This window comes from Pagrus major, chromosome 14 (genome assembly GCF_040436345.1).
Source record: "Pagrus major chromosome 14, Pma_NU_1.0".
Taxonomy (NCBI): domain Eukaryota; kingdom Metazoa; phylum Chordata; class Actinopteri; order Spariformes; family Sparidae; genus Pagrus; species Pagrus major.
In genome coordinates this window covers 8,175,658-8,196,216 of record NC_133228.1, presented here as the reverse complement: position 1 = coordinate 8,196,216, position 20,559 = coordinate 8,175,658, and the positions used below count along the sequence as shown (strand labels likewise).

Genomic DNA, 20,559 nt, shown 5'->3' with positions numbered 1-20,559 from the left:
ATCATGCAAATAGCATGAGCTCCTATGAATAGCTTTAGTGATAATTGGCTGTAGGTTTATCACTACGAGTGACACCTTACAGTCATTCTATATATTGTTTTTTTTTGTATTGAATCTTTAAATTATTAAAATATTAGATGGAACATACTTTATATCAACATACATACATTGTGAGTGAGTGTGTCCTCCATGCAGGACATATTACCTTTATGTATACCATTAATTTTCAATGGAAAGACACGTTTTTAAACTCAGCAATAATTGTGTGCTGTGATAAAGTTAAAATTTCATGTAATTAAATAAAGTAACGGTCATATAAAAGCACTTCTGTGGTTTTCTGCCTACAGACTGCCACACACTCCAGTCCTCTTGGTTCAGTAAAGCACCCATAAGCTACTTCATCAACCACTAATAAAATCAAAGAAGAAGAAGAGCCGACCAATAAGGTGGCTAGTAATTATGCTTGAAACAAAGCTAGGCACTTGCAAACAACGCAGCGTATCTGTCGACACAACAAGTACAAAAACAAGTCAAAATTAACTCGAGTTAGTTTGATGACATTAACTGTAGAGGCTTACTTGAGTTTTGGGTCAGGTTTGTGGTTGCAGACATAAGCGGAAAGTGACGTTAGCAAGTGTAAATAAGCTAGCAACAGTCGTTGTTTACTAAAGGTTCAACGTTGGTAGTTAGCTAACGCTAGCTTAGTTTGAACGGATATATAGCAAAACAAATCCTTAACGTTAAGTTACATAGTTTTGTTAATAAGACGTATGAGCTGGACACGACGATGGAAGTGGCTGTTAAAGGTAAGTTAATTATCAGGCTAATAGCTAAGTCTGTCTCAGCCACCAAAGAAGGTAAACATAACGAAGTGCTGCATACTTTTTTCAACTATTACGTCACTTTATCCAGCTAGCTAAGCTAAGTAGTATGCTCTTTTGCTTTTGAGTTGAATACTGGTAACTTTTTCATAGCCATAAAGGAACAACACCTGAACTTGCTTTCCTTAACAACTCTTTTCTTGTCAGGGTGCAAATGCCTTCTGCACTACTTTTAGACTATAATAGGACTCTCAGTATTAGCTCATATTACAATGCATAGGTCTGCTGTTGGTTTGGCACTTATGAAAATGTTGCCTGAGGTAAACTCCACCTGTGTTGAGTAAAGAGGGGGCAACAACGTCTTATCAAAGGATAGGGCTGGATGGTAATGAGTCAAAAATGATAATATGTAGTATAAAACTGGTTTGTTTGTTTAACCTCAGCATGGTAAGGATTGAATAGTGTCATTATCATTATAGATAGTAAAACTAAAGAATGACTGACATTACGTATGGACAATCCCAATACAGTGGTTTGTCTTGTGCTGACATGACTGAATGTTGTGTTGTTTCCTAGGGAAGGTCAAAAGGAAACACCTAAACGCAGTGGAGTGTGATGAGCTTGGACAAAGTGCAGAGGGAACTGATGCCCTCACCCAGCCCCAAACAGTCAACAGTGGGCTGGGAAACCGCAACCCCAACCGGGGGCTTTACCCCAGGACACCCACCAAGCGACGGAAGTGTGGTAATCTGCTGTAAAAACATTATGCTAGAAAACAGGGCTGCGACTAACAAGTGTTTTCATTATCGATTAATCTGTTGATCATTTTCACGATTCATCAATTAGTTGTTTGGTTTGTAAAATGTCAGAAAATGTAGAAAAATGTTAATCAGTGTTTCCCAAAGCTCAAGAGGACATCCTCAAATGTCTTGTTTTGTACACAACCTAAAGACATTCACTTCACTGTCATAGAGGAGTAAAGAAACCAGAAAATATGGGAATTTGGACCTTATTTTTTAATTAAAAAATGCTTAAGCCAATTAATTGATTATCAAAATAATTGGTCATTACTTTAATAGTTTATTACCAACCAATTACTTGATTATTCGTTGCAACTCCACTAGAAACTTTTTAGAAAAATCTGAATCTACTCAAAGTAACACTGAAACAGACAAAGCAGCATCTGTGCATGAAAATGTAGTTATTATTTTTGCCCAGTCTTTGGTAGGAAATCCTAAAATTAATGTCAGACTCTGAATCTTCTCTCTCACTCCTTATATCAACAGCATCTGCCTCAGGAAGTCCCTCTGGGCAACAGAAGAGCATCAACAACTTCTTCTCTGTGACAGGAGTCCTCAGATCCAGTCCGCACAAATCCCCCCAGCCATGCTCGTCAACACACACAAATGGACTCAATGGAGAACTTTTTCCCAAAGAAGGGCCAAAGGTTGTGAAAGAGGAGGATGAGGAGGAGGATGATGTCAGCCTTTTATCATTTGCAATGCCGGAAGAACCTGAGGTGGAGGAGGACGAGGTTGACGATGTAAGCCTGTTAGCTGCTGCGATGCTGCCAGAGCCTGAGGTGAAGCGGGAGGAGGCATCGCTTGATTATCTGGAGGGAATGACAGCAGAGATGTTTTGGGGCGATGACGAATTTGATAGTGACATTCGCAAAGAGGATGAGGAGGTGGAGGCCCTTCCCGACGTCCACTATGGGCTCCTGGGTAGTAACAAGGACCTGCAGGAGCCCCAGGGCTGCATAGATGACCTTCCAGAGGAGGTGCTGAGACAAGTGCTGTGCCAGGTCCCTGCCCTGGACCTCTACCGCAGTGTCAGCATGGTCTGCCAACGCTGGAGGAACATTTTCCAAGACCCCAAGGTTAAACAAACCACAGTAACATTAAGTTATTTTTTAAGCATGGGGTAGGGGGCTAATGTCAAAATTAGGTGACATTATCTTAGTAGAAGTAATGGAACAAAAGCAGAGTGAGTGTGAACTTCCTGCAGAAATACATTCACGCAGATTCTTGCATGAAAGAAGTGTTTGAGAGATAAATACGGTTGTGTATTTGTTTTCCTGTTCACAGTTTGTCCCCTTCAAGAAACAATACTTCCGCTACATGATGAGGGAGAAGGCTACAATGCTGGAGATCCTCGGCATCCTGAAGAAGAGTCGCATAACAAATCCAGCGTTAACAACGCACAGCATACGACACCTCGTTGTGTAAGTCTACATTTCCTCAGTAATGGACAGTCCTGTAACAATAATACATGAAGAAGAGGCTCTCCAATGTTTGTGTTAGGGCAGATAATAAAAATTCTCTGTTTGTTGTGGCAGATACGATAAACGATAACGGTAATCTTACAAATTAAAAAATGGAAAGAGGAAAAAAAATACATTACAAAAACTTAACACACTCTTAAACTGATTGTTTACCTCAAGCCCCTTTACTCCACTGTTTAGGAGGCTACAAGCCTTTTACAGTAAACTAGCTAAGAGTCTGGTGGATTCATTCATCTTACCTTTACTGCTGATGTGCAGAAACTGACTAAGAATTTAACTAATTTGAACGTGTGCTTGTTTCTAGTAGGGCTGCAACTCTGACTATTTTCATTGTCGATGAATCTGACGGCTATTTGTTTGTTGTTTGGTCCATAAAATGTCCCCAAAACCCAAGATGACGTCCTCAAATGTCCTGTTTTGTCCACAACCCAAAGATATTCAGCTTACTGTCATAGAGGAGTTTAAATTTTCAAAAGTTTCAAATTTAAGAAGCTGGAGCAGAGAAGAGAAGGCCAAATATGCAAAATTAGCCAATTCAGAAGAACTATTTGGGTCAAGTATAAAGTAGAGAAAACTAACTTTTTTTCATTTAAATGTGAAACTTTTTTCTGATCCCAGTTTCACTCAGAACTTCAGTTAAATGATTAGATATTGTCATATACAATGACCAGTAATGTTTAAAGTATGGGAATGTTGGCAGATTTAAAATGCTCTGTGTGGTAATGTATGTCCTTTTTCTGTGTGTGTTTTGCTCAGTTTAATGGCCCAGCATAATTTGGGAGAGCGGGTGAGGCCGGAGGACGTTCTGGAGTGTGTTAAGAAACATCGCCTTTTTCCTCATGCTGAGGCCTCAATAAGATTACGTATTCCTGACATTAAGAAGTCCTTTAACCTTGGCTTGGAGGTATGACTCACACACACAGATTCACAAAGAAGAAAGTGTAGGTCACAGTGTGCACATGATCACCGTGGAAGTTTTCACATCATCTGTCTCCGGTCTGCAGGGTCCCAACCCGTACGCAGCCATGGCCATCATACTGATCCTCAGTGAGAGTGTTGGAGATGTGCAAGCCTTGGTGTCTCTGCTCACCGGCTGCATGTCAGACACCGCCATCACAGAGTACCTCAGTCACATGGCCATGATGCTGCTTGCCTTAGAGAGGAGCAACATCCAGATCAGTGACAGGTACGAGCTTCAAGTGTCACCACCTTAGAATCCCACAATATTCTTCTCAGCTTCACTACAATTCTCTTTTCTGTCTCTCCAGGTTGCATTACAACATCTACTACGTTCTTCACCTGATGGAGAACGGCCCCTTTTCTGTCAGCTCCGGTCAGAGCGGGTGAGGAACAAACACATTAGCCTGACTGATGTACATGAAGAATAAGTACAGCCTGCTTTGTTTCTAGAGATATACCGGTAATATTTTTTTTCTTCTTTATTTTCCTTCCCCCTTACCGATTCCAAAAGAAATAGTTATGTCTGTTTCAGTCCCACCGCCACATGCTCTCAATGTGTGTTTGTGTTCAGCTGAGAGGTTGTGTCCTTTCGTGTATGAGAGCGGAGACTCCTCTCCTCACAAAACATGATTGCACAGATGTGACATCCTCAATAGATGAGCTACTTCGGAAAACCACCAGTGGCAGTGACTTGAGAAGTGCGCAGTAAGCATTGAGAAGTGCTACATTTCCCGTTAAACATTTACAGTTGAAAAAATATAGAAAGTTTTACTCTACGGTAATATTAAACCAATACATAGACTACATTGAGGCATGTGATTTAGAGACATTTTCCCTCTTAAAATATTTCGTTGAAACAAAACATTTACTGTATGTTTATAGTAAAAAATACATTAACCATCATTACATGCCTTTTATAACTTTACACCGAAGGTGTCAATAAACATAAAATGATAAATAAGGTCTAATGATTCTTGATTACTGAAGTTCTGATCAGTTCAGAATATATGTTGTTTTAAATGTTAATAGATATTTACAGACTGTAAATCGGACTGCCTAATCTACTTTACAATAATTCATTCCCTGTTTACAATCGGGAAGGCAAACTCATTGAAATATGCAATGATTAAGATCAGTGAACATGATGGAATAGTAGCATTAGAATTTGCCAGAAGCCACCAAATTTGGGCTTTTTTGCTTTTTATGTTCAAAATTATTCTACAGGGGGGGCCATGCCCCTGGACCCCCTAGCTGACTACTTTTTCCCACTGGCTGACTACTCCACGTCCTTGTGGAAAGCCCTGACTTATCCTATGTATTATGTTATGGATGTGCTTGAAGTTACACAAGTCGCTTGCCATAGATGTAAATCGACCACTTGTGCAGTAAAAGTTCTCCATCAGTGTGCAGGACACTGTTGGGAAATTGCAGGGTTCTGTTTCTAATAAATAAATAATCTAGAATCAGATCGGTGCATAGACTCGCGTCCTCGCAGATACCCAAACCAGCATTTAAGGTGGTATCAGTGGCATTTCTGATACTGGTATCAGTATTGGAACAACCCTATTTGTTATTCACCCTTAATTTCTTCATGAGGATAGACCCACTTTCTGATCTAGTGCATTGGTTCTCAAACTCTTTCTGCCTTGATTCAGAGCCATAAACTTCTTCATTTTGTTTGTAAAGCAGGTCAAGTGAATGTTGACAACTCCGTCAGTCCTTAAGCCAGCTGGAAGTGGGGAGGTTTGGCCTGCTGACAATGATCATTTTGCATCTGTGTGTGTGTGTGTTTCTGCTAGGGGACCTCAGATTCACCTCACATGTGAACAGCAGCAGATCCTCAGCCACGACATCAAGCCAGATCACGTGGTCAAGATCGTGGCTTTTGCAGGTACATCAGCACCATTCTATAAAATCATTTTATTTTCATCACGGACAGACGAACATGAAATTTAAAACCAAGTAAAAGACAATCCCAAATGTCAGTGTAAATGTTGCATTATCATTATGTATCTAGTCTCAGACTCACAGCATTTACATCAGAATGTAAAAAACATTTACAGTCGCGGGCAAAAGTTTAAATACACTTGAAAATATATTTCGTGGCAATCTTTGCTTCCAATGATTTCTACAGCTCTCATTTTTCTGTGATGGAATGAGAGAAACACAAACTACTTTTTCACAAAAAACATTCATGAAGTCTGGCTCAATAATGAATTTATTATAGGTCTTCTGAAAATGTGACCAAATCTGCATGCTCAAAAATATACATACAGTAACTTGAACAATGAATTTTGGTGATTATAGAAAATGTTCTTTGTATCATGGCCTCTTAACTTCTTCCGAGTGATTCTGATTGATAATGGCTGATGACTTTTCTGGGCCCATTTTAATAGGGCTTTTTTGATACACTCATTAGACTTAGCCACAAGCACTACATGGGAAAGTCTAAGTAGCTCAGCATTGATCTGAAAGAGCCCATTATTGATTGAACAAGTCAGGAACGTCACTTGGAGCCATTTCAAAACAGTTAAAGGTCCCAATATCAACTGTGCAAACAACTGTTTGTAAGTATAAAGTTCATGGCACAGTTGTGTCACTGCCACCATCAGGAAGAAAACACACACTCACCTGCTGCTGAGAGAAAACTGGTCAGGATGGTCAAGGGTCAACCAAAAACCACCAAAAGCAAGTCTGCAATGAAGCTGCTGGAAGACAGGTGTCAGTGTCCACAGTCAAGTGTGTTTTGCATCAACATGAGCTGAGAGGCTGTGGTACAAGAAATAAGCCCTTGATCCAGACGCAGCACCTTACAGCTCGAGTGAAGTTTGCTGCTGATCACATGGACAAAGACAAACCGAAAACTCTGTGGTCAGATGAAACAAAATCTGAGTTGTTTGGCCAAAATGAGCGGCAATATGTTTGGAGGAGAGAAGGTGAGGCCTTTAACTCCAAGAACACCATACTTACTGTCAAGCATGGTGGTGGCTGTTTTGCTGCCAGTGGATCTGGTTCTCTAAAGAAAGTAAATGGCATAATGAAGAAGGAGGATTATCTCCAAATTCTTCAGGATAAACCTAAAATCATCAGCAGAAGATTGGCTCTAGGGTGCAGTTTGGTGTTCCAACAGGACAGTGATCCCAAACACACATCAAAAGTGGTAGAGGAATGGCTAAATCACGCTAGAATTGAGGTTTTGGAATGGCCTTCACAAGTCCTGACTTGAACCCCATCTAGAATATGTCGACTGTGCTGAAGAAACAAGTCTATGCCAGGAAGCTAACAAACGTAGTTGAACTCAGCCAGAGGACTACAAGAAGATTGTGGATGCTATCAAAAGCACCTAATTGAGGTGAAAATGGCCGAGGGACATTTAACCAAATATTCAAATTATTATATGTATATTTTTGAGCCAGCAGTTTTGGTCACACTTTCAGAAGACCCATAATAAATTCAGATTTGAAGCAAACTTCATGAATGTTTTTTTTGACAAAGTGGTATGTGTTCCACTCATTCCATCACAGAAATATGAGAGTTGCAGAAATCATTGGAACTGAAGACTGCCATGATATAAACTTTCTTTACAAGAGTATGTAAACTTTTGACTGTGACTGTAATTGGATCCTCATGCAGTGGATATGTTTAATAGTGAAACTAGTTTAAAGGTGAAGTGTTTGTGTCACCACCAGGGAGCATCCTTTTCTAGATAGTTATTTTTAAGACTTTCTCAGGGACATGAAGGGTTTATACATTATACACATATAGGCAATGTCTGAGTTCCAGTTCGCCTCTGTATTTAATGAAGAACAAGTTTAGTACTACAATGTGCACCATGTTTTGTTTGGTTAATGATATCTGTAATTTGGGTAGGTTGTTTCTTTTAAACTCTCCCTAATCTTTGCAATTGCATGTTACTCTAAAATTGTGTTTTATTTTGAAGGTAGATGATCAGTTTTGAGTGTTGCAATCAGGAATCATAGTGTCACAGCTGAATGGACGGTGATGTGTGCTACAGGTACAGGGAAGACCACCACGTTGGTGAAGTATGCCGAGCAGCGGCCACACCTCCGCTTCCTGTATGTGGCCTTCAACAAGTCAGTGGCCAGCGAGGCGCAGCGCCGCTTCCCCAGCAATGTGGCCTGCAAAACTGTCCACTCACTGGCCTTCAATGAGGTTGGGAGGAGGTGAGAAGTTTCCCCTCAGATGTTCTCAGAGACAGTCGAACATAAAATATAAATACCAATTGTGGACAAAAAGAGGCAGCTGTGGCAAATATGTTTTTGTTTAGTTAACTACTTGAATATCAAAGCGGTAATGTCAATTATTGCAAATGCGCAATGTGTAGTTCATTATTTAGTTTATACTGAACTTGAGCGCCAAGATAAGTGCTGTTGACAGGAAGTTGTGCTGCTCAGTTCAGTTATAACAACTGTGAAGACGTATTCTGAGCCAGTCAGGGTCTAATACACAGCATCCCAGACATGAAGGAGGGAAGCATGTAACTCTTTAAAAGCGTGCGTGTTCATCAAATGTAATCAATGTCCGTGAACTGTAAACAGGAAAAAGTAGAGGAAAATTAAGGCAACAAACTTAAATCAAATGTTAAGTTAAGAAGATCTATCTGAAACCTGTAAGCTGTATTCAAAATCTCATCTCATCTCATTTTCTTAACCGCTTTATCCGTGAGGGTCGCGGGGATGTTACCGCTTTATCCCCCCCTTTCAGGGGGTTGCGGGGGTTACTGGAGCCAATCCCAGTTTTCATATGGGCGGAGGCCAGGGTATATCCCTGGACGAGTCGCCAGCTCATCGCAGGGCCCTTTCTGACGGCAGAGGCTGCCACACAAGGTGCCAACTGCGCGTCAGGAGCAATTTCGGGGTTCAGTATCTTGCTCAAGGATACTGAAGGATACTTCCGCATGTAGCTCGGTTCCGCCCAGGGGAGCCTGGGCGGAACCTGCTCTACCCACTGAGCTACAGCTGCCCCTATGACTCAAAGGATAAGTGTTTATAGAAAATGAATGGATATTTTGAGTTTTATCATCATTTAAGTTCCTCCTCACAGTTTACATTGTTTCAGTTTTGATCAGAGAGAAGAGCTTTTCAGAGACACGTAATATTAGAATCAAAGAAGAATTTCTGGAAGATTTTAACATGCTGGCAAATGTAGCATGTTAAAAAGATGTTGAACTGTGGTTCTATGTAGTATAATTTGATGCATTATGTAAACAATCAGTTGGACATTTTGTTAATCTATTATTTGAAGACTGGACTTGGACATTGTAAGTTTTGAAAATAATAACTAGATTTAAACAATCTACTGAAACTGGGTTTATTTTAGACTGAAAGACTATGTATATAACTAATGAGATTTGTCACACGTCACTGCTGACATGCTTTGGTGGTGGTTTGGCATACCTCACTGTGTTCCTATAGATACATGCGTCATGATGAGTGATGATGAGTCATAAAATGTTAAATGATAATTTGTGCATGTGCTTAACACAGATTTCAAACACCTTGACGCACATATTTTATGGATGCATGCCTCTCCCTAACCCAGAACTGCAAGTCTGAAAATCTCTGCCCTGTGTTTGTAGAGTCACAAACTCACTCAATCGATAACACAATAAATTATTGTTATCGATGCCAATTTTGTGGACTAACGATGGCAAGATGTACATTGATTCATTAACTCAAAAAATATTTTGAGTTTGTGGAAAAAGTGGCGAGTGTGAGTCTATGGTAATTAAGCATTATACGTAGATGGAACATCGCCCACTGTCTGCTTATCCGTTTTCTGCCCACGAAGCTTGACGTGTGTTTGACCATAAGGTCGATCTGCTCTCTCTGGGTGACTAACCTCGTCCACAGTAACTCGTCATTGTGTCAAGATGTATATCAGGATCTAAAACCACATCCCTTGAAGATCTATCTGAAGTTCCTAAGTTTTGACTTTGAATTTTCACTCCTGTTAACTCCAGATCAATAGTATTTTAAATCTGTAAGCTGTATTCAAAGGATAAGGATTCAAAGGATTGTTTCTCTTCTGTTTTCTTCCATGTGGCAGCTACCATTTATGTAAGAAGCTGACCTTCAACCTGAAGCCATTCACCATCAACTCTGTTCTGCCTGAAGGCCGCGGCGGCTTTATCAAAGCCAAAGTGGTGACCACAACTCTCAACACCTTCATGTCTTCTGCTGATGACTCAATAACGACCAGACACGTCCCCAATTATCGTGATACAAAAAAGGGCAGAAGGCTGCTTCTGGATGAGAATGAAAAGCCTGTATGGACACATAAGTTTACTATTTATTTAAATTCATACACTTCAGGTACTAAATATACTTTAGTACCCGAAGTGTGAAAAAAAGAAAATATAAGCACCACAAAGTGACTTTTAAACTGTATGTCTTTTATTGTGAAATCCTAGCTTTTTGTCAATGACGCGACAAACATCTGGCAAAAGATGAAGAACCTGAACGAGACAAAACAGGAGGCGTATTACATGACCCATGATGGTACGTCGGCTGTGAATGAGTGAAATGAATCAATAATGAATAAGTAGTTCTAATATTAGAAGCAATGCTGCACAGATGAACTTTTTCATTCCCAGGTTACTTAAAGTTGTGGCAGCTCCAAACCCCAAAGCCCCAGTTGTCTGACGACTACGATGTCCTCTTCATCGATGAGGCCCAGGACTGCACTCCAGGTAATGATGCAGGATTATGGAAAGGTATTTATCGTGCTTATTTTGCTTTTGATGGTGATGGTGTCTTCCTGTCTTCCCTCACAGCCATCATGGATGTGCTTATGTCTCAGCGCTGTGGGAAAGTCTTGGTTGGAGATCCTCATCAGCAGATCTACACCTTCAAAGGAGCGGTCAATGCCCTCAACATAGTGGACCACACACACATCTACTACCTGACACAGGCATTGGAAATTTCATGCTCAAATAGACTAACGTTTGCAAAGAAGCTGTTACGGGTAGTAAGGTCAAAAATTTGAAAGAAGACATCCTTTCTTTTCCTGCAGTTAATGGGTTTTATGTAGGACTGACCCAAATGCTTTTAAGCCTTTACCGTTGTAATTGACGTCCATATTCATATTTGAGTGCTTCATTTTTGTTTAGTTTTTTAAGAGGAAACGGACATTGTTTTATTTGCACCAAAAAAGAGGCAAAAGACTCAATAAGAGCGTTCACTCACTTGTCAAGTTGACTTTTGAGACCTTGGAGGCAGAATAGGGGGAACTGACAGTGGCTGATGTCTTCCCTTCCTGTCCTCATCTTTCAATAGACTATGACACTGAACTCTAGAGCCCTAAAAATGGTTTTCAGGATAACCCTTGTTTTGGGCATGCCCCACTCGAATGAATATATAAAAACATATATGTCACATATTTCATTACCGCTCTGCAGGGAGAAACCACATTTGACTGCATTTCCAGCTTTATTGCAACACTGTTGATACATCTTACTGGAAGCCTTTGAATAATATATGCCACTGTTAAAGCTGCTACTGCTACAGTATATTCACAATCATTTGGGTTATTTAAATAAACTTCCACAACAATATGTCCATGGTGTCAAATAGATAAGCTAAACTAGAACATATATACATTATAGATATACCTCTGGAATCAACTCAGGAGTTATCTCCAGTATCTACTGAGGATGAAAGTCCATAAATCAATTCAAAACTTATTGTAAAAAATTAAAAAGTCCTAAACACAAGGTGTGTCTTTTTTTTTTTGTCGACTTTTTAAAACCTTCTGATGATGAAGAAAGAAGATAACGTTGCATGTAGAGACAAAACAGGAGAGAAGTAGTCACAAATAGATGGTCTTGTTAAACTCTCAGCAGTTCAGTGTTGGTCAGAAAAATTAACCTCCCTGCTGCTCTTGTCTTTGTCCAGAGCTTCAGGTTCGGTGCTGAGATCGCTTATGTGGGTGCCACCATCCTCAAAGTGTGTAAGAACGTGCAGAAGATTCTGGTGGGAGGAAAGCAAAAAGGTAAACGCAGCAAATGGTTTCCTTTACTTAAAAAACGGATAATGTGCCTTAAAATACACATGATTTTAATGCCCTAGAAGTTGATGTAATATGAAAATATGACTATTGTCCATTCTGGACAAACAAACACCCCTGTAGGTGGCGTGTCTGACGAGACTGTGGACAGTGTCAAAGCAGCTATGAGGACGGGGGTCAGTAATTGTCGGGGGAAGATGGCCATCTTGTCAAGATGCAATTTCAGTGTGTTCAGCGAAGCCGTCCGGCTCACCGACGCCAACCCGCGCTGCAAGGTTCACTTCATAGGAGTGAGTGTATAAACATATATAACATACTCACAGACACACCCAAGGCCCAGCTCACTGTTTCCTTCCATGCATGTTTATGTTAAGATAAACTAGCTGACTGATAGCTGTAGTTTCATATTTAATTCACAAATATGAGAGTGATATATATCTTCTCATCTAACTTTCCACCATAAAGGGCATAAAACGTTGCTACTATTGCTGTATTTAAAATTTTTAATCCTTCCTTTAAGAAATACTTACTGTTATTGTCCAAAGGATTTCAGCCCTAATATAAAGAGAGTCTGGGATGGAACAATCAATATTTGAAAATGTTTGAATGTCTTTTGTCATTTGGAAACTTAAGTGCAGAGGTAACATTTAAATTCAAAAACTCTTCCTTCAGGGTGTCAACGGTATCGGCCTGAATAGGATCCTGGATGTCTGGCATCTGATGCAGTCAGGGGACGCATCCAGAGGCCAAAAACCAAAATGTGAGATTCATACAAATGCATTCATATTTACCCTGTAAGTTGTTTCCTTTAAAAAAAAAAAACACTTGCATTGTGACATTACTTTATATTGATTTAACTCCGCCTTCAGTCATCAGGGATCCTATTATTCGCTTCTTTGCTAAGAAAAGTGAGACGCATCCCTTCTGGGCCCTGAAAAAGTACGCTGAGCAGACTGAGGACAGGGAGCTGGAGGCCAAACTCAGCATCGTTGAAAAATACGGAAGTCGCATCCCCGAACTGGTGAAGCGCCTGGAAAGGTGCTTTGAATATGACTTCAACCAAGCAGGTATGTAAAACATGTTAAATTGATTACTTTCTAGGCACTGCACAGAAATGACAAGCAAAATGAAATGTTAGATATCAAGTAGAAGTCAAGAAGTCCAGTAATTGTTGCTTTGTGAATGTACTGTTAGCTAAAGTGTTTATGTCTAATATACAGTGTCTAAAACTGTCAGCGAAAGAAGTCTCGTGCCCAAGCAAAGTAACATACACACAGTTAAAAAAAAAAAAGGAAACTGAATGGATCATTCCAACCACTGTCAGGTCTCGGCCCAAAACCTGCCAGTAAAGTTGACGTCCATGATCTTGAATCTGCATCTTCAAAGGAACATTTCATTAGCGTAACTGCTGACTGCTGCTAACTGTAGCTGCTGTTAGCTAGTTTGCTCAGTTAGCAATGTTGCTTACAGTCTGGACTGGGAGTTTGGAGCCCCAGGGAGTGTTGGTGTTTTCACCGCTTTGGACCAGGACGGGTCAAGGCTAGCTAGTTAGCATGCTAACTTCAGCAGATATCTCTAAATCTTTGAATGTTTTCAACAAAAAGTCTTACATGTTGCTAGGGCTGCACCTAACGATTATTTTCATCGATTCATCTATTGATTATTTTTTGGATTACTAATTAGTTTATCTAATCTAACTATTTTTTTTTTTACTTGATTAATATCACAACGAATTTTCCCAAAATAACATTTTAAAACTTGTCATTTATATTTCAATGTTTTATTCAATCATCTTCAATCATCAACAAACCAATATGACAAACTATGCACTGCAGGGCATTATTCCCCAACAAAAATAGCCCAGTCTTAACTGTTAATCGTGCAATCCTAATACATATTACGTTTGGCGGGGACAAAAAACTACTAGTCGTAGTTACTAGTAACCAGCATGTTTAACCTACTGCTAATCTACACTTCTCTGTGTAGCATTAAGGTTCACTTTCAGCTCATCCAGGTTGTTTACTGTTATTTTTAATCCGTCATTGAGGACAAACAATCACTAGCAGGACCAGCATGCCAGTAGCACAACAACACAGCGGCAGTATTTATGTAATTGATTATGTTGACGTGTCGCACAAGCCCTACATGTTGCACCTTTTAAAGGATAAGGTTGGTCATACGCTATACTAGTGTTGTCAAAAATGTCGATGTTTTGATACATATAAATGATTTTGAATATTTGAAATGATTTCAATGTTCATTTTCCACAGTATCAATACACTCATACCAGCTGAGCTTTCTCACTCTCTTCTCAGAGTGACACACACACCACTACAGTGCCAAACCGCCTCCCCTCGCTTGTCTGACAATGGTCAGAAGTAAATTAACGTTGACGCTGTTGTGCTTAACACACAGTACACAAGCCTTTTTATATTTATCTTTTAATAAAAATGAAAAAAATTACGCCCTCAATGTTTTTCCAAGTGGGATCGAATATCAGTATTTTTCAAGGTATTGTACTGAGGTTAGAAATTTGTATGGTATAGTAAAAACACTACTCTATGCCTTGTTACTGTTAGCAGTCTCATGTAAATACTCAATCTGTCTCTCAGTATTTTTGGACTTCCCCAGCCTCAAGCCCAATTGTTCCTACTGACTAAGTAAATCATATCGTTGTTGGAAACCTTCAAATATGCCACAATCTTCCCTCTGGGATTTTTGTAATACAGTATATTCTGGCAAAACCCTCGACTCAGTTATACTTTGTTTGCTGTTTCATTCCAGACTTCATTGTGGGAACCGTCCACAAGGCTAAAGGTCTGGAGTTCGACACTGTGGTGGTCTCTGATGACTTTTCCAAGGTTCCCTCTTCGAGACACCAGCTGGACGACAATATCGACTTCTCGTTCTGTATGTTACTTTGGGCAGACCTGTCTTTCTTGTTTTTTCTACGTATATTTTACATTGGTTAAAACTCTTATCCCATACACGATGAACTGTATACAGTCGGTTTCCACAGACTAATTGCCTCTCAAGGTTTCTCTCCTGTTTGTTAGTAAGTTCTATTGTCAGAGGGCTGAGAGTAACGCTAGAGTAATAATTGGGGCTTACCAAGGATCTGATAAACTGATCAGTAGCTAAGGCAGTCTGAAAAGTGGTGAATATTTGAATTATTTTCTTCCCTGCTTAGCTAACATCCCTGACGATGAGTGGAACCTGCTGTATGTTGCGGTGACCCGTGCCAAGACCACACTGATAATCACTAAGAACATCCGCCGCATCCTCACAATGGCTGGGGTAAGACATGATCACACAATGCCCCTCACTCCTTACCCTTAAGACTTATGTAGGTTCAGTTATGTCTTTTCATCCAGTCTCTCCTCTATTTAAATCTCTAAAGCTCAGCCTTCTGGTATTATTGTAGCCGGGTGGAATTGACGCATTATTTTATTTGACCCACAGTGTTTAACTGCTGCTAACTCTTCATCCGCGTGTGTTGTTCACACACGCTCACATGTACATACTGTAGCCGGGTGGAACTGACGCAGGTGTGTGGTTTAGTCGGACCTGTGAATCAGTACGGATGGGTTGATTACGAGATAAAAGGCTCCTGTTGGCAACCCGTGCGGGCATTTCTCGGCTTTGTCTTTTCCGCGGAGGGCTGGCGTGCTGCCTGTTGTTTGCTCCGTTGGTGAAGAAAGTGGCTGACAGTGAGTCTTGCTTTGGTGAGTAGAAGTTAACTGCGCGCGATAATGTTGTGGCATCCTGGGTGCGCTTCATAAGATTTGAATGAATTAATCTGTTCTTAGGAAGTTCCGGTGTCGGGGAGGCGTCTTGCCTTTGAGCGGCAGGTTGTGTGGGCAGATCGCCTGCGTGAGATTTTTTGTGGGAAATCTGACTGTATCGTTGGCGGGTTTAATATATTAATTAGAGTTTCTGTTGTGTTTTTCTTCAAACATATTATGTTGTTTTGTATGGGATTAATGATGTTTGGTTTGGTTTGGTTTGGTTTGCAGTTAGTGAGCCACTACCTTGGTGGTATTTATTTTTGTTTGCTGTTTCGATTTCAGTATTATTCTTTTTTTGTATCAGTCCCACTTGTACTGGGTGAAGGAAAACGGGAACCAACCTGTCTCTTTTTGAATAAAAGATTTACATTTGCAAACTTATGCTGCTGTTTGTCTATATCTGCCTTAAAGCGCGTTGGAACTTGTGGTCTGTGGCAATGGGGTGCTTCATTATAAAGTCAACCACACCTCCACCAACATGCGATTATCTTTGGCCGTCTTCTCACGAAGCTGTCAGGATGTTATGGCGAGTTAAGAGGAAGTCAATCTTCTGTCTGATCTAGTCTTACTTTTCTCAGCATAAATCATTTACAGTTTCACTTCCTGTCCATAAACGCAGATGTGCTGTTGTTTAAGTCAGAAATGTCATAAAAGCCTACAATTGGGTATTTTTTCAAGACTATAACTGAACTGGTTTTGATTGTTGTTTGCATTTGATGGGTTATGATCCATACAAAATAACAATCTAAACCAGGATAAAAGAAACTGTTAATAGAATGCTGTAGTTAGGAAAACTAAGGAAAGTCTTTATCTCTGTGATCCAGTTTGTATCAGTAAATCAAACACAACTTGCTGTTTATTCTAAAATGTATCAACCAAGAGGCTATACTAAGCCTGGATTAGATGAAGTGCTTTAAGACAGCATGGGCTCATCGTCAATCGGATCCCAAGTTGGATTCCATTTGCTTCATAGCTCCACGCCCTCTCTTTAGTGAGCTGACATGGCCAGGACCCAGCTGGTGTCCTGCTCTGTCAGAATTGTCTGGAAGATGTCGAGTGTACAGATGTGCTGATTCAAGGCAGAGAAAAAAATCCCCCAAAAAGGAAGCAATAACCAAACTGAAGGCAAATGTGTGGACACACCACTGTCTAGACTGTTATACAAGTTCTATGGATGATTTGCTGTTGTTGGCATCTGTGCAGTGCAGAGGAAATGACGCCGCCACTGCTGGCGCCGCACTAGTAAAATGAAAGTTGCTCTGTCGCCCATTTTAAAGATAAAAATACAGGAAAAAAGTTAGCTCCTCTCTTTCCCTACATTTCCCTCTGGAACAAGCGTGGATCATAAGCTGATGTGTTGGCGGTGACTTAATGCTTAACCAACTTCAGTCCAGTTCTCCTCCAGATACTTTCAAGGGTTTTTTATTTTCACCAAATACCACATTATGTTCAGTCCTGTGCTTTTCATACTATGTCTGCTGTGGAAAAAAAGGCCTATGGAAAAAAGGGCTGCCACTAACATCATTTCGTAGATGACTAACTATCATCTACAAAATAACAGAAATAGTTTTTTCAGCAGCCGAAGGTTATGCAATCAAATTACTCATTTTAGTCAGCCAGCAGACCAAAGTAACTGGTTTTCTATAAATCCTTATATTTGAGGAGGTGGAGTCAGTGATTGTTTGGCAATTTTGCTCAAAAAATGACTAAAGCAACTAATTGATTATCATAATAGTTGTTAAAAAGTTTACAACGGGACTGAAGGATTATTGAGCTACTGGTTCCGGTTCAACGTCAGAGTTAAAATAAACACATTTTATATAAATGATCTGATTAAATGTGGTAATCATAGACTAGTGACAAAGATACTTACACAGTGGAGGCAGGATATTTTACAGTTTAACAATAAACTTTATTGGCTCCAGAGCTGGACAATGCTGATGGTTCCACCAGGCAGCTCTTCATGATATGATCAGGTGTTGTTATGTGAAGTGGAAAAAGGCTGGTGTATGTTTTGTCTTTGTGACCCACCTACTACAATTTTGGACTGAATTAAAGCAACATTATGTAGAAATTGGCATTTTGTGAGATTTTGCGCCCCCCACAGCTTCTGAGTGCAACACCACCGTCGTAAATACAAATCCCAGGTCTGTAACAATTTGTCAGACGTAACAAACAAAACTCATTACATCATAACAATGTTATGTGTTGAAAACTTGTATGTTGAAATAAACATGTATGTAACGCTGTGATCCCACCCTCTCACTGAAGTTACAGAAACACATTCACACTGTACCATCAAACTGATTTTGAAGCTGTTATTTTAAAGGTAAAAAAAAGTGACATGATGTTGCTTTAAACAGATGAGGCTAGTTCACGTGGAACAGGATATTTGCTCTTGTTTGTAACGAGGATCATTGCTTTAGCAAACTGTCAGTATTTGTGCAGCGGTCTGTAGGAAGGGTCTATGTAGAAGAAACGCCGCATTGAACAGGCATGAAGTTACAGTCTCCACTCTGTTGCGCACCGACAGCAGAGGCCAGATGTGTGATCCAGTCTGATAAAGTCAGAATAATAAAGCACTGATCTGCCCCAGCTAATGCATTCCTGAATGAGGCCCTCCAGTTGGCCCATAAAACAGCTGCCAAGACTTGTTCAGCTTGAGTTTGAACAGAGCATATTTCTAATTGTTGGTCATGTAACTCTTGATAGGACTGAGGATTGCTTTTACAATATACTTTATAACTGGCTTCAAAAATTGTGCTTGCATGGTCCAGAGACGGCTATCTTTCAATCTATTGATTGGATTCTGTTGATATGTTGTGTCCCTTTTATCAAAACAATTTCAATGCAATCTTTTTTCTTCTTTTTTTAAAGTTTTTTTTAACATGTTTTTCTTGCCAGCAGTCTTTGCTGTGTGTCTTGGCTTGTCAGAAACACCTCAGTTTACCTTAGGTTGTGTTTGAGTTGGCAATGTTGAATAAGGTTTTTTTTTATTTTGTGCTGCATATATAATGTAGAAAAATTGAGAACATTCTACACTAAAGACATGTACAGCTCAAAAACGTTAAAAAACGGGCTTAAAATAAATGAAATTGCCTGCTGTGTGCTCTCTCCACCACATCATCAACTTCCTGTCATCTCCAGGAGTACTTCCTGAAGTCGGTGATGCCCAGCACCTTGCAGAAGGCCGGCGAGCCAATCCCGTGCACCGTCACAGACTGTCCCAACTGCATCACACCCGGCTCAGCCTTCATCATGTGCAAACAACAGATGAAATATGTAAGAACATATCAAACTCCCACTAGAATAGAACAACCTAATGCAGTGCATCATTTAAAACTTCTTTAATGTTGATCATTTTAATTAAGAAATAAAAGTTTTGATGTTATTTCAAAGGTGTAAATGTATTGTGTTGCAGAGACAAATGCTTACCAGCTAGCCTCGGCCTGTTCATAAAACCACCCCTAGCTCCCAGTCCCGACTGCTAGCTGCACATCTAGCTGAGCTAAATTGTAACAGAAACTACAATAAGCAGCAGTTAGCGGTTACTCTGGTGATATGCTGCCCTCTATTTGTTTGGAGTATGAAATCGAGAGGTGGCTAATCCTTACTTATTGCACCTTTTTTAATTAGCCAGTTAACTTTTGTAAAGATTGTACAAGGAAAAGTCTAAACACTTCTAGCTGTGATACCCTATGAGACGTTGCTTGCTCTGATTTTTATGCCCTTTCTTTTTGTTTAGACGGACGACGTGTCTGACGGCGGCCCATTGTGTGAGAGGTGTGTGTGGACTCGCATCGGGTCAACTGCCTTCCTCATGACTGACGACGTGCTCTCGATGGCTGAAATCCCACGAAGACTCGGCCCAGTGGGCCACCACATGATGTTCCTGGCACTTTTTTAACGCTACTCGACTTCAAGGACCTAAAATAAAACCGTTTTGTTGTATGGATGTTTGGAAAAAGACTTTCAGATCCCATTTTCAAACACCAACCAGGACGAGGAATGTCAGACAGAGACCCTAAAACAGACTTAAAACTACTGACAAGGTGTTCTTAATGTTCTTTGTACAGACATCACATTTGTGTTGTGACTGTTTTGTATTTTTGTTTTATGTGCATGTTTGCTGTGAGATGAAGGCAATCAGATGATGTAATATCTGATTGAGATGTCCTTTCTGAGCTATAGGCTGCTGATTTCCTTTATAGTGGCCATTAGCAGAGGACTGAGGTATAACTGGAGAACACAGTGTGATTCTGTGACAGTTTGAGTATAAAAAAAAAAAAGAAAACTGTTGGAAGTCTTTTGTACTTTTACTTAAACAACAAAACCACATTTGTGAGTCTCTTTTTTTAATTTTTTTATATCTGACCTTTTTTCTTTACTTTTAACACCGTTTATGGTAAAACATTCATGTTAATGTGTATTATGACCTTAGCAAGCTAATATGATGAAGCTTAACAACTTGTTACAAAACTTGTGGCATGAACAATACTTGATATTGTGTGTAAGTCAAATCACAGACGACTGCACTGGGATTTATCGAGTTATTCCCATCAAACAGCTGCTATCCATCAACCTCAGCCTCTCGGGAGCACTGTCAAACAGGTTTCCCAGTAACGGCAACAAACCACAGATGCTTTTCAGCACATTAGACAGAAATGAGTCATGAAAA

The 20,559-nt window shown here is 40.0% G+C and overlaps 1 protein-coding gene across 1 annotated transcript; it reads left to right on the top strand.

Annotated features, from left to right (window-relative positions):
• Positions 1-478: 478 nt before the first annotated feature.
• On the top strand, positions 479-20,219 carry fbxo18 (F-box DNA helicase 1). The gene is made up of 21 exons (XM_073480254.1): positions 479-806; positions 1,398-1,565; positions 2,108-2,700; positions 2,909-3,045; positions 3,862-4,009; positions 4,110-4,291; positions 4,374-4,448; positions 5,865-5,956; positions 8,081-8,249; positions 10,135-10,354; positions 10,499-10,586; positions 10,682-10,777; positions 10,862-10,998; positions 11,982-12,078; positions 12,217-12,383; positions 12,766-12,853; positions 12,963-13,160; positions 14,878-15,003; positions 15,284-15,390; positions 19,029-19,163; positions 19,627-20,219. Exons 1-21 carry the CDS (start codon positions 788-790, stop codon positions 19,786-19,788), a joined length of 3,204 nt encoding a protein of 1,067 aa, XP_073336355.1. The 5' UTR covers positions 479-787; the 3' UTR covers positions 19,789-20,219.
• The last annotated feature ends 340 nt before the right edge of the window (positions 20,220-20,559 follow it).

Coding starts and splice junctions, on each gene's coding strand:
- fbxo18 (XM_073480254.1), top strand. Junction 10,778..10,861: donor GGCCCAGGACTGCACTCCAG/GTAATGATGCAG, acceptor CTTCCCTCACAG/CCATCATGGATGTGCTTATG. Junction 12,079..12,216: donor GGTGGGAGGAAAGCAAAAAG/GTAAACGCAGCA, acceptor ACACCCCTGTAG/GTGGCGTGTCTGACGAGACT.